General features: G+C 32.3%; 1 protein-coding gene across 5 annotated transcripts in view; it reads left to right on the forward strand.

Moving 5' to 3' along the window:
• Nucleotides 1–12,712, forward strand: part of LOC143054736 (solute carrier organic anion transporter family member 4A1-like) — a 90,776-nt gene that overhangs the window by 53,131 nt on the left and 24,933 nt on the right. For all 5 annotated transcript variants that reach the window (XM_076227766.1, XM_076227769.1, XM_076227770.1 and 2 more), the window contains one exon: nucleotides 11,351–11,798. In XM_076227766.1, coding sequence (XP_076083881.1) covers nucleotides 11,351–11,798 — 448 coding nt within the window. The remainder of the gene's footprint in view (nucleotides 1–11,350; nucleotides 11,799–12,712) is intronic.

Below are 12,712 nucleotides of genomic sequence, written 5' to 3' on the forward strand. Positions count from 1 at the left end.
ATGCATAGGATTTTCCGTATTTTCATACTATCTCCAAATCTTTCAAAAAAATCTGCCCCCTATTCAATGTGGCCGAACTAACCATGAAGAGCCCTATTTGACTGAGGCAGTGGAAAGTATTTGTATAAAGCTTTTATTTTGAAATGTAGAAGACATTTTTGCCTCAATTTGCTACAAACTGAAAAAACAACGTCACATTTTATTACATATTCCAGAAATAAACAAGAATATGATGTAGAGTTAATACAATGTCATCTTCAGGAATTTTGTAAGAGAGGATTATCGTAATAATTAGTGACATCTCATAACAGATGCGACGTGTATCTACGAAGACAGTAATTACAAGACTTCCGTCATCTGTTGTGCAAGAAGCTGTCTTTGAACCCAAAATAATTATTGCCTTGCTGTGTTCAAAAGGTTCATATATATAGATGTCTTATGTAACAGAGTTTCCATGTGTCATGATTGTCATCTGTCCTTTACCTCATTTTCATGGTTCAGCGACTGCTTAAAAATAATGTATTTTTGTTTTTTTTATTTTTGTCATGTTAACTTTCACGTGTGAGAAATAGGATAATTATATTTGGTATAATGGATTCTTGCAGGATACAATAAACTTTCTGTCAGATTTCAACTTACCTTGACCTCAATTCTTAGATCAGTGATTAAGTTTAATACTACATGATAAGGTCTTTTTCACATAAACTATCAACAGTAGGTCAACTGTATTTAGTGTACTGTATGCATATAAGCGGGAATTTCTCGCTACATTGAAGACCTGTTGGTGACCTTCTGCTGTTGTCTGCTCTATGGTCGGGTTGTTGTCTCTTTGACACATTTCCCATTTCCATTCTCAATTTTATGTCCAAATGACCATGATGACAGGTTTTGTTTGATGACCTTATTTTCATGGTTCATTTGTCAAATTTATGTGTAATGTTTGCAGAAAACATACCTCCCCCATTTGCTTAGAGTTCATAATAAATTACCTGATATATACATTTATTTGAATCAGATTCACAGCATTTGTCTTTATTTCAATCCATTCATCTTCAAAAAAGAAGAATTAGATTTGATGCGCAAGACATACCTCCCCCATTTGCCCAGAGTTCATTAATTACATGATATGTACCTTTATTGAATCAGATTTTCAGCATTTGTCTTGATTTCAATCGATTCATCTTCAAAAAAGAAGAATTAGATTTGATGCACCTGATAATAGTGTGTGTCCTTTGATAACTGTAACATTTCTAGATCTAGATTTGATTTCCGTTCTTCATTAGAGGCGATTATCATATGATATATATATATCTGTAAATGACTTTAACATAGAGGAAGCAATGGATTGTTAATGTGGAATTCTAATTGTTGTAATGTAAGAATCATCGCTGAATTTAATTATTATAATCATAGAGGGGCAATGGATTGTTTACGTGGAATTCTAATTGTTGTGATGTAAGAATCATTGCTGAAATTAATTATTATAATAATGTGCCCATTCCTTCTTGTAAGAATTTGCACATCTGGATTGAAGCCCATTTAGCTGCTAAATGAGGGTGGTCTTTTAAGATTTAAGGCTTTTGATTTTAAGGGACCTTTGAAAATGTGTACTGTTGTATTATACTGTATAAAGAAGGCAGGATAGCAAGGAGGTACATGTGCTAAAAAAGTCGCAGAAAAATAGAAAACACATAGTAAATACAAAAACTACTTATAAGACTAAAATTTTGGTAGCAGGGTTGGAAATGTTGTAATGTCAGAAAAAAGCATTTGTCGTGCAGGGGGACAATAATTCTTATAAAACTAAAATCTTGGTGGCAGGGTTGGAACTGTTGTAATGTTAGAAAAAAGCACTAGTTGTGCTGGGGGTCAATACAACAAGTCAATAACAATAAATAGACTGATAACTTAAGATTATAGAACCAGGCAACATCAACCACACAAAAACAGATAGAACTCTGGTACTGAGACAGACATTAATTCCTGTTCCACTTATTAACATCAGACTGATAACGTTTGGATTTTCTTACCCTAGACTTCATTATATTCATAAACCATTAGTAGAGGTTAACCTAGATCATTCTATTTCCTTTAATTTGAAACTTCTGTTTATAAACTCTTAAGTAGTCGCAGTAGGGCATTATCAATAATGGATTATGTAACATTCGTTATATATAATATGATATACATTTGTTATGTAATAGTCTCAAAGTAATTGAATATAAATTTGTTTCTTCTCTGAGTGCATATTTATAATTTGTTGAGGATTTGAATCAACTGTGTTGAAAAGGGGGAGGGATCAAGAAGGCTCACTCTTAACACTGGTTTTATCATACCTGTCAACTGACCCGTATTCTGTGGGTGTGACCCGAGATTTTCACAATTCTGAGGGATCACCTGGGACACCCGCCGGGTCATTGAAATAACCCGGGAATTCCGTAAATGACCCGATTTCACCCGTATTTCTTAGCCTTGAGATTGATTTTCATAAGTAATATTCCTTTAAATACCGGCAAATTCGTAATTCTTCCATGAACATGCAGTTCATCTAGCTATGTTAACTGTCAAATTAAGTGACCCATTAAGTGCATGGCTTCACTTGACAGCTTTGGTGTCAAACACACTGTTAATTAACACCAATTACCTTAGCTTTAGGTCGTAAATAAATTGCACTACTGGTTTACAAACATATTTGAACTAGAGTTACTTCCCCTTATTTGTCACCATTCAAAATTATTCCTTATATTTACGTTTTATGGGTGAAAAAGATTAAATCATAAAAATATAAAATTCAAATACATATTGAAAAATAACTTTTCATTATTTTTATACCTTTATATAATTTTTTTTTTAAAGTTGAAAATTATTTTTTACATTTATACTTCCTTTAACTGTATTACTATATTTTATCATAGTCTAATTTCCTTGTCAAGAAATAGTTCATAGATGTAATACCTCTACATGGTATGTTTAAAGGCTACATAGCCAGTAGTCTCATTTTAAAATTACATTTGAAAAATAAATTTTAGATGATGACAGAAAGTAAAGAACATAAGACTGTGTTACACAAATTTATAAAAATCTTTAAAAGTGCAATGAAATAATAATAAATAAGATTTAAAATGACTTAACCAAGTGAACATGCATTGATGTTTTGGTATCTTTGATATACATTATAAGAAAATGTACCATAAATACTGAAATTCAGCTCGAAAAAGTTTGTACGCGTTATGACCTGAGATTTGATTCTTCAATGCAGGTCATGACCTGCATTTTCATCGTCACAGGTGGACAGGTATGGTTTTATGGCAAATAGTAGAAGATCAGTTAATTCAGCAGAACCCAAAAAGTCCTCTTTATTCAAAACATTGATTGACTGTTAATTTCTGTTTGTGGAGATTTATTATTGTCTCATTGGCAATGATACCCCATCTTATTTTTTATAAATATTTGTATATTGTCACTGCATGGGAATGCTATAGGCATATACTCATTCAGCTGCTTTTGGGGTCTCCTAGAAGCAAGCTTGCCTTGAGTACATGAGTTTATGTGAGTAGATCAATTCCTCATCTTCGTAGTGTGACAAGATGGCTGGAAATATATATATTTTCCTTAAGTGAAGAAATCATCACTTTAGAATTGATTCATTTGTGTGAAAGTTTTAAGATAAAATCTTACTTGTCATATTAGTATTCATATCAGGCCATCTAAGGTCACCATACCTGACACTTGGAAGTTTTGTACCATGATAATTTAAAATTTAGGTGAACCCATGGCCTTCATGAAATAAACTGTACATAGGGGTACACCACTCCTGTTTTATATCAATAATTGAAGTAAGTTATATGGTTTTAGGCTAGTGCTTTTCTCAGCAAATGAATTTTAATAAATTTTATTTTATAGTCATGATTTTCATATACCAAGTGCCCAATATTGACTTGCAACTAAAAAAAAAACATAGTCAAAGTGCACAGACTACACCAAATATGTCGGACAAATCCGGTGAATAATGGATCGGTCTGGTAAATTTTTGTTGAATTCAGGTCCGAATGTCCAGTGTTTTTTTTCATGGATTTTTCTAACATTCTAGCAAAATTGCCAAACGATCTCAAATTTATTTTCATCTTTATTATTCATCACAGTGATGTTTATTTTGTTCAACCGCTAGCTTTATGACGAAAATCGGCAACCAGTAATGTGTAAATCCGGATAAAAACATATCTGACTGTCAAAAACAACAATGGCTGCCATCATTGGCACAACCGGAAATGTAAATAAAACCGGATCAGATTCTTGGAACGGATAAGGATAATTCCGGGTTTGCCGATTAAATACAATAAATGAATAAAAATCCAAGCAGATCACAAAATTCAGCTATGAAATATAAACACTAGAATTGAAAACCAAAAGATATATGAAAAAGAAAGAAGAAACAGGAAATAATATTTTATACAGAAACTCTAAATTATGTTTAGTTCACAAACATTGTCAAAATCCAATAAAATGGGACATTACTCTTCACTGAAATGCATTCAAGCAAAGGTGCACAACTTTCATCATTTTTTTTTGGTGCATTTTTGGGAGGAGTAGGGCACAACAAAGTCATATGTTTGTTGTTTTTTGTCGGATAATATACAATTAGATGTAAAAAAAAATTGGTCTGGTAAAGCTAGGATGCTTACCAGACCGAATGTCCTGTAAAAATAAAATTCATTCGTTAAGTCTGAGTGCACATGCCATAGATGCTTAATTTAACCTGGGTTATCTGCCTTTAACAAAACTTTGGTGGCAGGGATGGAAATGCTGTAATACAATAAAATGCTAGTTGTTCGAGAGGATTGATAGAACAAGACAAACAAGAATGTTGTGACATTCTTTATACTAAATTATAGTCATGCTAAAGAATCATCTTTCATAGTGGGAAGTTTTTAGTCGATTGTTATGAAATAAACTTAAGAATTGTTATTTAATAAACTTAAACGGATAGTAGCTACGATTTTCGTTAAAATTACTTTTTTAATCTATATGCCGGATTTTGTACAAAAAGTAAAATAATTATGATTAAAACAATTACTGGTTACGTTCCATTAAGCATTTAGAAGTTTTTTAACGTTTAACACCTACATTTATTTATTATCTATAGATAATAATTCGATGTTAAGCCCAACCCTTATTCATGTGACCTTTACTCGTCAGTTCCCAATGCGCAATCGCACATTGTGCCTCGAAGGGAAAATGGTCGAACAGGGGAATGTTATCGCGGAAATGGTACGCGAATTAACAGTTTCAGCGAGAAAAGAAACAAAAAGAGGTGCAGACAAGTTATTGTAAATTAAAAATAAAAAAAACGTCGATGAGATCGGTCATTAAAATCACTCGAAACACCTGCGACGCAGGCAAAGTCAAACAAAAGTAGCCGACGGTTTGCATAATGTTTACATTTCTTAAATTTTCCAGATCACATAAAAAAAAATCTCAACGTGTTCATAATTGTCAAAAATATGTTTATAAATTTACGGGCAGTAATCTCCCACCTTAGAAGAAATTAGAAATCAACTTCCTAAACTTAAGTATTATTCTTCAAGTGTATCCTTCATGGAGGCCCCGATTTAACACACAAACACGTGTATACATTATCAACATGGTTTGGTCATACAAATGTAATAACAAGTGTTTAATATCGCCATTGTTGGAGAATCTTGGGTTGGAATAATATGACGGTATTTGTTATATTTTTTATTTACATAATTTGATAAATGGCGTCAAATATGTACGTTTAATAAAGAGTAATTATCAAATATATAAGAAAACAAAAAGCACGTGTTCGTATCTATATATATCTTGGTTAGCTCACTCGCTATGTCGGCAAAGTTCGAGAAGTAAACCCGATGCATAATTAATGAGATGAATAGGCACACTACACGATATGAATTATCAATTATTAACACTTCTGTATTTTATGAAAACATTTTAGCGATCTTATTGCTTATATTTAGTACATATCTTTGATTTTAGCAGCTTTAAAACTTGTTCATAATTTTGTCAAAATCGTAGCTACTATCCCTTTAAGAATCATCTCTCCTAGTTCAGAAGTTTTTTATCCCATTTGTTATGCAATATACAAAGAATTGTTTTTCGTTGTGGGGAAGTTTTTAGTCGATTGTTATGTAATACTAGTGATATAACACAGACTTAATATATGTCCCTTGGTAATTGAAAAGGCTAAAGATATCATCCATATGCATTTATTTTGTATCAATATTTAAAATTGTTTTTATCTTCATTCATGTGCAATCAGTAAATTTATGACTTTTGTAGTATGAATTCAAAAAACTAGACTTAAAGATTACGCAGAACTGATAAAATAGTTATAGTTGTTTGGTAATTGTAAAATCCTTCTACAATATATGGTTGGAAAATTGATGAAAAATTCTGAGTTATATGGCTTATGAGGGAGGACTTGTGGCTCTTTTCAGAAAAAATCTTATGAGTAAAATTTCTCGTACCTCGCGATCATACACATTTCAGCATTTCTTACTATCAATATTAATCTTAATGAAATATAATTGAGAATGGCAATTGGGAATGTCAAAGAGACAACAACCCCACCAAAGAGCTGATAAAGCATAAGAATTTTGTGAAAAAGTATCAATATGGTCATTATACAGAACAATTGTCTCCAATTATATTTAGTGACGTATGTATTCATGTTCTATCTGTAACTGGATTAACAATAAATGCATCATTTTTCACAAAAGTATAAGTCAAACAAAAGTTGGAAAACAAATTACTTGATTTTGAAATTAATTTATTTACCACCAAAAAAAAACCAGTTTAAATTGATGAAAACTGCTGCCAGAATTCTGAAAATGTCAATTTAAATTCCTCAATGTTAAATTATTCTACAAAAAATGAATGAATTGATGAAAGTTGTTGTAGTTTAACAGCCAGAAGTCAAGAGTGGAATTACAAACTGTTAATTTAAATTCTTCTTTGCATGCTTTAAAAAATGATGAAAATTTACAACCAAAAAAAAAAACAAAAAAAATTGTGAAGTACATCAGTTATCTGATAAGGATAAGAAACTGACGAACTGAGTGATGAAAACAACGTCTTCAGATTTACATAATTTACGTTAGTGTCAGTCATGTCAATTGTATATGATATATTACGCATACTATTGCAGAAACAGAATTTATCACAATCAGAATCGTAAATGATATATTATGCATACTATTGCAGAAGAAATCCATACTAATTCCATTGAGAATTAGTTGAAGAGATATTTTCCTATGCTGTGTATGCTACTTATCTGAATTTTGTTGCTTCTGTATTATTATACCTCAATACACGGTGGGGGATATAGCAATCACCTTGTCTGTCTGTAACTGTTCGTACATGAAGCTACATGGAGCTGATTTGGCTTGTGTGCTGTTAAGCAGACAAATATGAGAATTAGTCAAGAACTTAATAATGTTAAGTTTCACCATGTAAACAATATTTTTTAAGTCTGCTGGAAGTGTCAAAATCTTTTTTTCCGTGGTGGTCCTTCAAGACAATCTGCTGGATCTCATTATTTTTTCTTCGTTGCAAAAATACTAAAATTACACTAAATGTGGTAGTCAAAACTTTCAGAACACCTTGTTTCAATATTTTGTTCTCAAAAACTTGGATCTGCTGGGCAGTCACTTCTTTAAACATCATATGTCATATGTCGTTATTCAAGCATGGAATATTTTGGTCAATGCAACTGTTGGTTCATACATTGCACACCTGTATTTCATAGCAGTGTTCATGAAAATAATCTCAAAAAATGTAAGAACTTTGTGGGTCTTGGCAACAGAACTTTGAAGTTAAGCTTGAAATGCAACTACAAAATTGAGTAGTATCAAATAGGTTTGAAACTATATTGTATTCAGTTTGTCTGTCTGTCCATCCATTCGTCGTACCGTCCGCCCGTCTGTCTGTCTGTCTGTCTGTCCGCTCGTTTGTTCACAAATATTATTGTAGCTCTTCTCTGGTACTATACTAATGCTTCATATTTGATCAGCAGCTTGTCATTGATTAGTTTTTATCTGAGAGTGCTGATAACCCTTTCACCACCTGACTAGGGTTTTAAGAATATAACAACAAAAGAATATTGTTTTACCAAGATATGAAAAACTAAGATATAAATCATTTCAAATTCTTTTTTTTCTCATTGATAATATCCTCCTACTCTCTTTCACTCTCTCTTTCTCCTTTTTTGTCGAGCCTGCAACTTTTGTTGCAGAAAGCTCGACATAGGGATAGTGATCCGGCGGCTACGGCGGCGGCGTTAGCTCACTTCTTAAAAGCTTTATATTTTAGAAGGTGGAAGACCTGGATGCTTCATACTTTGTATATAGATGCTTCATGTTACGAAGTTTCCGTCAGTCACATGTCCAATGTCCTTGACCTCATTTTCATGGTTCAGTGACCACATGAAAAAAAAGTTCAAATTTTTTGTAATGTTGAATTCTCTCTTATTATAAGTAATAGGATAACTATATTTGATATGTGCGTACCTTGCAAGGTCCTCATGTCTGTCAGACAGTTTTCACTTGACCACGACCTCATTTCATGGATCAGTGAACAAGGTTTAGTTTTGGTGGTCAAGTCCATATCTCAGATACTATAAGCAATAGGGCTAGTATATTCGGTGTATGGAAGGACTGTAAGGTGTACATGTCCAACTGGCAGGTGTCATCTGACCTTGACCTCATTTTCATGGTTCAGTGGTTATAGTTAAATTTTTGTGTTTTGGTCTGTTTTTCTCATACCATATGCAATAGGTCTACTATATTTGTTGTATGGAATGATTGTTAAGTGTACATGTCTAGCGGGCAGATGTCATGTGACCTTGACCTCATTTTCATGGTTCAGTGGTCAAAGTTAAGTTTTTGAGTTTTGGTCTTTTTATCTAATGCTATATATGCCATAGGTCAACTATATTTGGTGTATAAAAATATTTTATGATCTTTATGTCAGTCGAGCAGGTTTTATTTAACTGTGACCTCATTTTCACATTTCATTGCACATTGTTAAGTTTTTGTGTTTTGGTCTATTTTTCTTAAACTATAAGTAATGTGTCAACTATATATGTTGTATAGAAGCATTGTTAGCTGTACCTGTCTGCCTTGCATGGTTCATCTGACCTGGACCTCTTTTTCAAGGTTCATTGGTCTTTGTTTAGTTATCTTGGTTAATGTTAAGTTTATGCGACAGTTGTAATAAAGCTTAGCTTCATACTTAGGACTATCAACATAATATCAATGATTAGTATAGAAGGCGAGACATTTCAGCGTGTGCACTCTTGTGTAATGAAAGCATGAATTACATGTACTTCAATAAGAAGTCGGGTATCCTTTAATAGCACTAAAGCATGTGCAACCTCTTTTTCATATAATTGCATAATTTAACATTAAGTTTGCGATACTCTTTCATCACAGTATCTGAGCCTCAGGATATGTAATCTTAAAACAAGTGTAGATCAATTCTTCAAATGGATTCAAATGAAACTTAATGTGAAAACTCTTTAACGAGGGGTGTAAAAGGGGGGGGGGGGGGGATTTGAAAGGAAAAATGTGAAATAAAATTGCCATTTCTTAATGAATGAACAATAAAAAAACGTCTTGCACGATGATCTTTTTACTGATTTCATGAAACACGGTGAATAACAAACATCTTTCACGGCTGTACATGAAATAAAAATGACAAAACATGTTGCACGAAAATATCCCTTTTTCACCCTCTTTAACAGTATGATTTGCTAAAATTACTTTAAATATGTATTATTAATTTGTATATTTGAGATGCATGCCACGATACCATTTATTTAACCAAGTTTAATTGATAAATGAAGAACGAAAGATTATTTTTTCTCTCTTTCTCTACTATTTTAATCTGATGTACTTTAAATTTGTGTGTTCAAACTACAAACATGCTGGGATCTTAGTTATATTTAAGTATGTCTTTTGATTTGTATATCTTAGTACAATCTTTAAATTTAAAAATTTTGGACGGCTACCAATTTTATTTCAAAGTTGGATAGTTTTAAATTAAAATTTGATTACCTACAGCTGATTGTTGATCTTATAAAATGGTGAAAATGGCTAATATAAGTGTTATAAAAACTGTTTGCCAAATTGAAAGACAAGATCCAAGCCAAAAGAAACACGGGAATGACAAGCAAAAAGTTTCAGTTCTTGATGATTAAAAAAACTCTTTTAAACAGATGGTTTTACAAACGATACAATCAGTTTAAATTGTGACACTGCCTCATTGTAAAAGTATAAGTCGCGTTATTGAAGTTTAATTTGTGACACTGCCTCATTGTAAAAGTATAAGTCGCGTTATTGAAGTTTAATTTGTGACACTGCCTCATTGTAAAAGTATAAGTCGCGTTATTGAAGGCTGTTTGGTTACGTAATTTTGATGATTTTCTCACGTCTTCATATTTTCATTGACTTCTTTCTTGTGTAATCCTCTAGGTCCAGGCGCAGATCCAGCCAATTTAAAAAGGGGGGGGTTCCCAACCCAGAGTAAAGGGGGGTTTCAACTATATGCTCCCATTCAAATGCATTGATCGGCCAAAAAAAAGGGGAGGTTCCCAACCCAGAGTAAAGGGGGGTTTCAACTATATGCTCCCATTCAAATGCATTGATCGGCCAAAAAAAAAGGGGGGTTCCAACCCTGGATCCGCCACTGAGGTCTAATCCTTATACTTTGACGATCTCAGTCACTAGTTGTCATGGCTTATTGAACAAAGATTTTTAAAAATCTACTGTTAAGAATTAATTCTTGCATTGTACCTTTTTGTGCTGTTGAATTACTGTCTATTTGTCAAATATTTCCAGTGTAAGGCTTTCATTAGTATCTTAAGGGGGTGATAAATGACTGACCTGTGTTCAGAGAGACTCAGAGCCATATTTACATGTAAAAGATTTTGAAACAAAGCAGGCTAATGCTGCAACAAGGCAGCGCTCGCACCCGCAAAGTGGAAAGGGAATGAAATTAGTTGCAATGACTTGTTTCCCAATCAACTATTATTTTCATCTTTTTCGCTGTAATTTAAAAAAAAATAAAATAAAAAAATAGAGGACCTCAAAATAAAACAATTAAATCAATGGATGATTGTAACAACATATTTCAGACAATTGGACTGAAATTGTAACAACATATTTCACACATTTCAAATTTTAATCAGTAATGATTTATACTGACAGTTTTCATGTGCTCTGAAAAATTACTTGCTGGGATAAAAAACTTAATAAGAAAGAGAGCCATCTAAAAACACATGTATTAACATAACATTTATTTCTTTTTTCAGGGAATGGTTGTGAATGGGTTCGTAAATGTTGTGATATCTACAGTGGAGCGTCGTTACGACATGAGCAGTACAGAGTCGGGGATTATAGCGAGTAGTTATGACATTGCCTCTGTCCTTTGCTTAATACCTGTTAGTTATTTCGGAGGACTCGGTTGTAAGCCTAGATATCTTGGAATAGGTGTATTTATCATGGCAATTGGATCATTTGTTTTTTCAATACCAAAGTTTACCGCTGCTGAATATGAGATTATTTCAAGTGGAGACTTGTGTCATTTATCTAATAATAGATCAACGGAGTGTGACAATAAAATAGATAGTTTATCGAGTTATAAATGGGTGTTTTATTTAGGACAATTTTTACATGGGGCAGGTGCTGCCCCCTTGTATACGTTAGGAGTTACCTACCTTGATGAGAACTTACCACTCAGATCATCATCAATGTATATAGGTAAGATAAATTGTAAAAAAAACATGGCATTATATTCGTGTTATCTTAGCCCTCACTATCGCTCGTGCAAAAAAAATCACGAATATAATGCCATGTTGAAACTACAATAAAGGATATCTTGCATCAATTATTTTTTAAGTATATTATGCCTTTTTATGTATGTTTAAACATAAACAATGTTACACCAATATTATTAAAATTGCACACAGAATAAAACTTAGAATGTTTCATTTATACACATTAAGGTTAAAATAGAAGAAAAAAAATCGGTACTTGAAGGAGATTTAATAAAAAAAAAAAAACAGTTTGTATAGAGATATAACATCTCCATCAATATTCTAGTTTAATTTCTAGTATGCTTAAATTAATTTAAGATGATTATTTTAATAATATTGTAAGCAGTTTTGGATGTCAACATGGTCAATCGGGGAAAAACTTGATCAAAAGTGAATAGCATGATCTCTGTGATGAGACAGTAAAAAAAACATAAAAACAACCACAAAAAAATCTCATCAAGCAGAGAATAGTTATCTCCCATTTTACAGTTTTGAAAAAGTACAAAAATGAAGAGTTATCTCCCATTTAACAGTTTTGAAATAGTATAAATATGAAGAGTTATCTCCCATGTTTAAGTTTTGAAAAGTTACAAAATGCAACAATTTTTTTATGAACACGATTTTAGTTAAGAAGATTCCATTGTATTGATTCATTCATTTGATGTTATATATACATCCCTACAACACAAAACTGCTATATTTATGATAGAATTCCATTTAAACTTGAGCAATATTTGAGCTGTGTCGGAAAAAAATATACCTTAATATGCAAAGGAATATCAATACATCTGTAAATATGGTTAACCTAGTTGGGGTTGATAAAATCTCTACAGAAAGTCTAACAATTTTTAAATTTGA

Source organism: Mytilus galloprovincialis, chromosome 12 (genome assembly GCF_965363235.1).
Source record: "Mytilus galloprovincialis chromosome 12, xbMytGall1.hap1.1, whole genome shotgun sequence".
Lineage (NCBI taxonomy): Eukaryota > Metazoa > Mollusca > Bivalvia > Mytilida > Mytilidae > Mytilus > Mytilus galloprovincialis.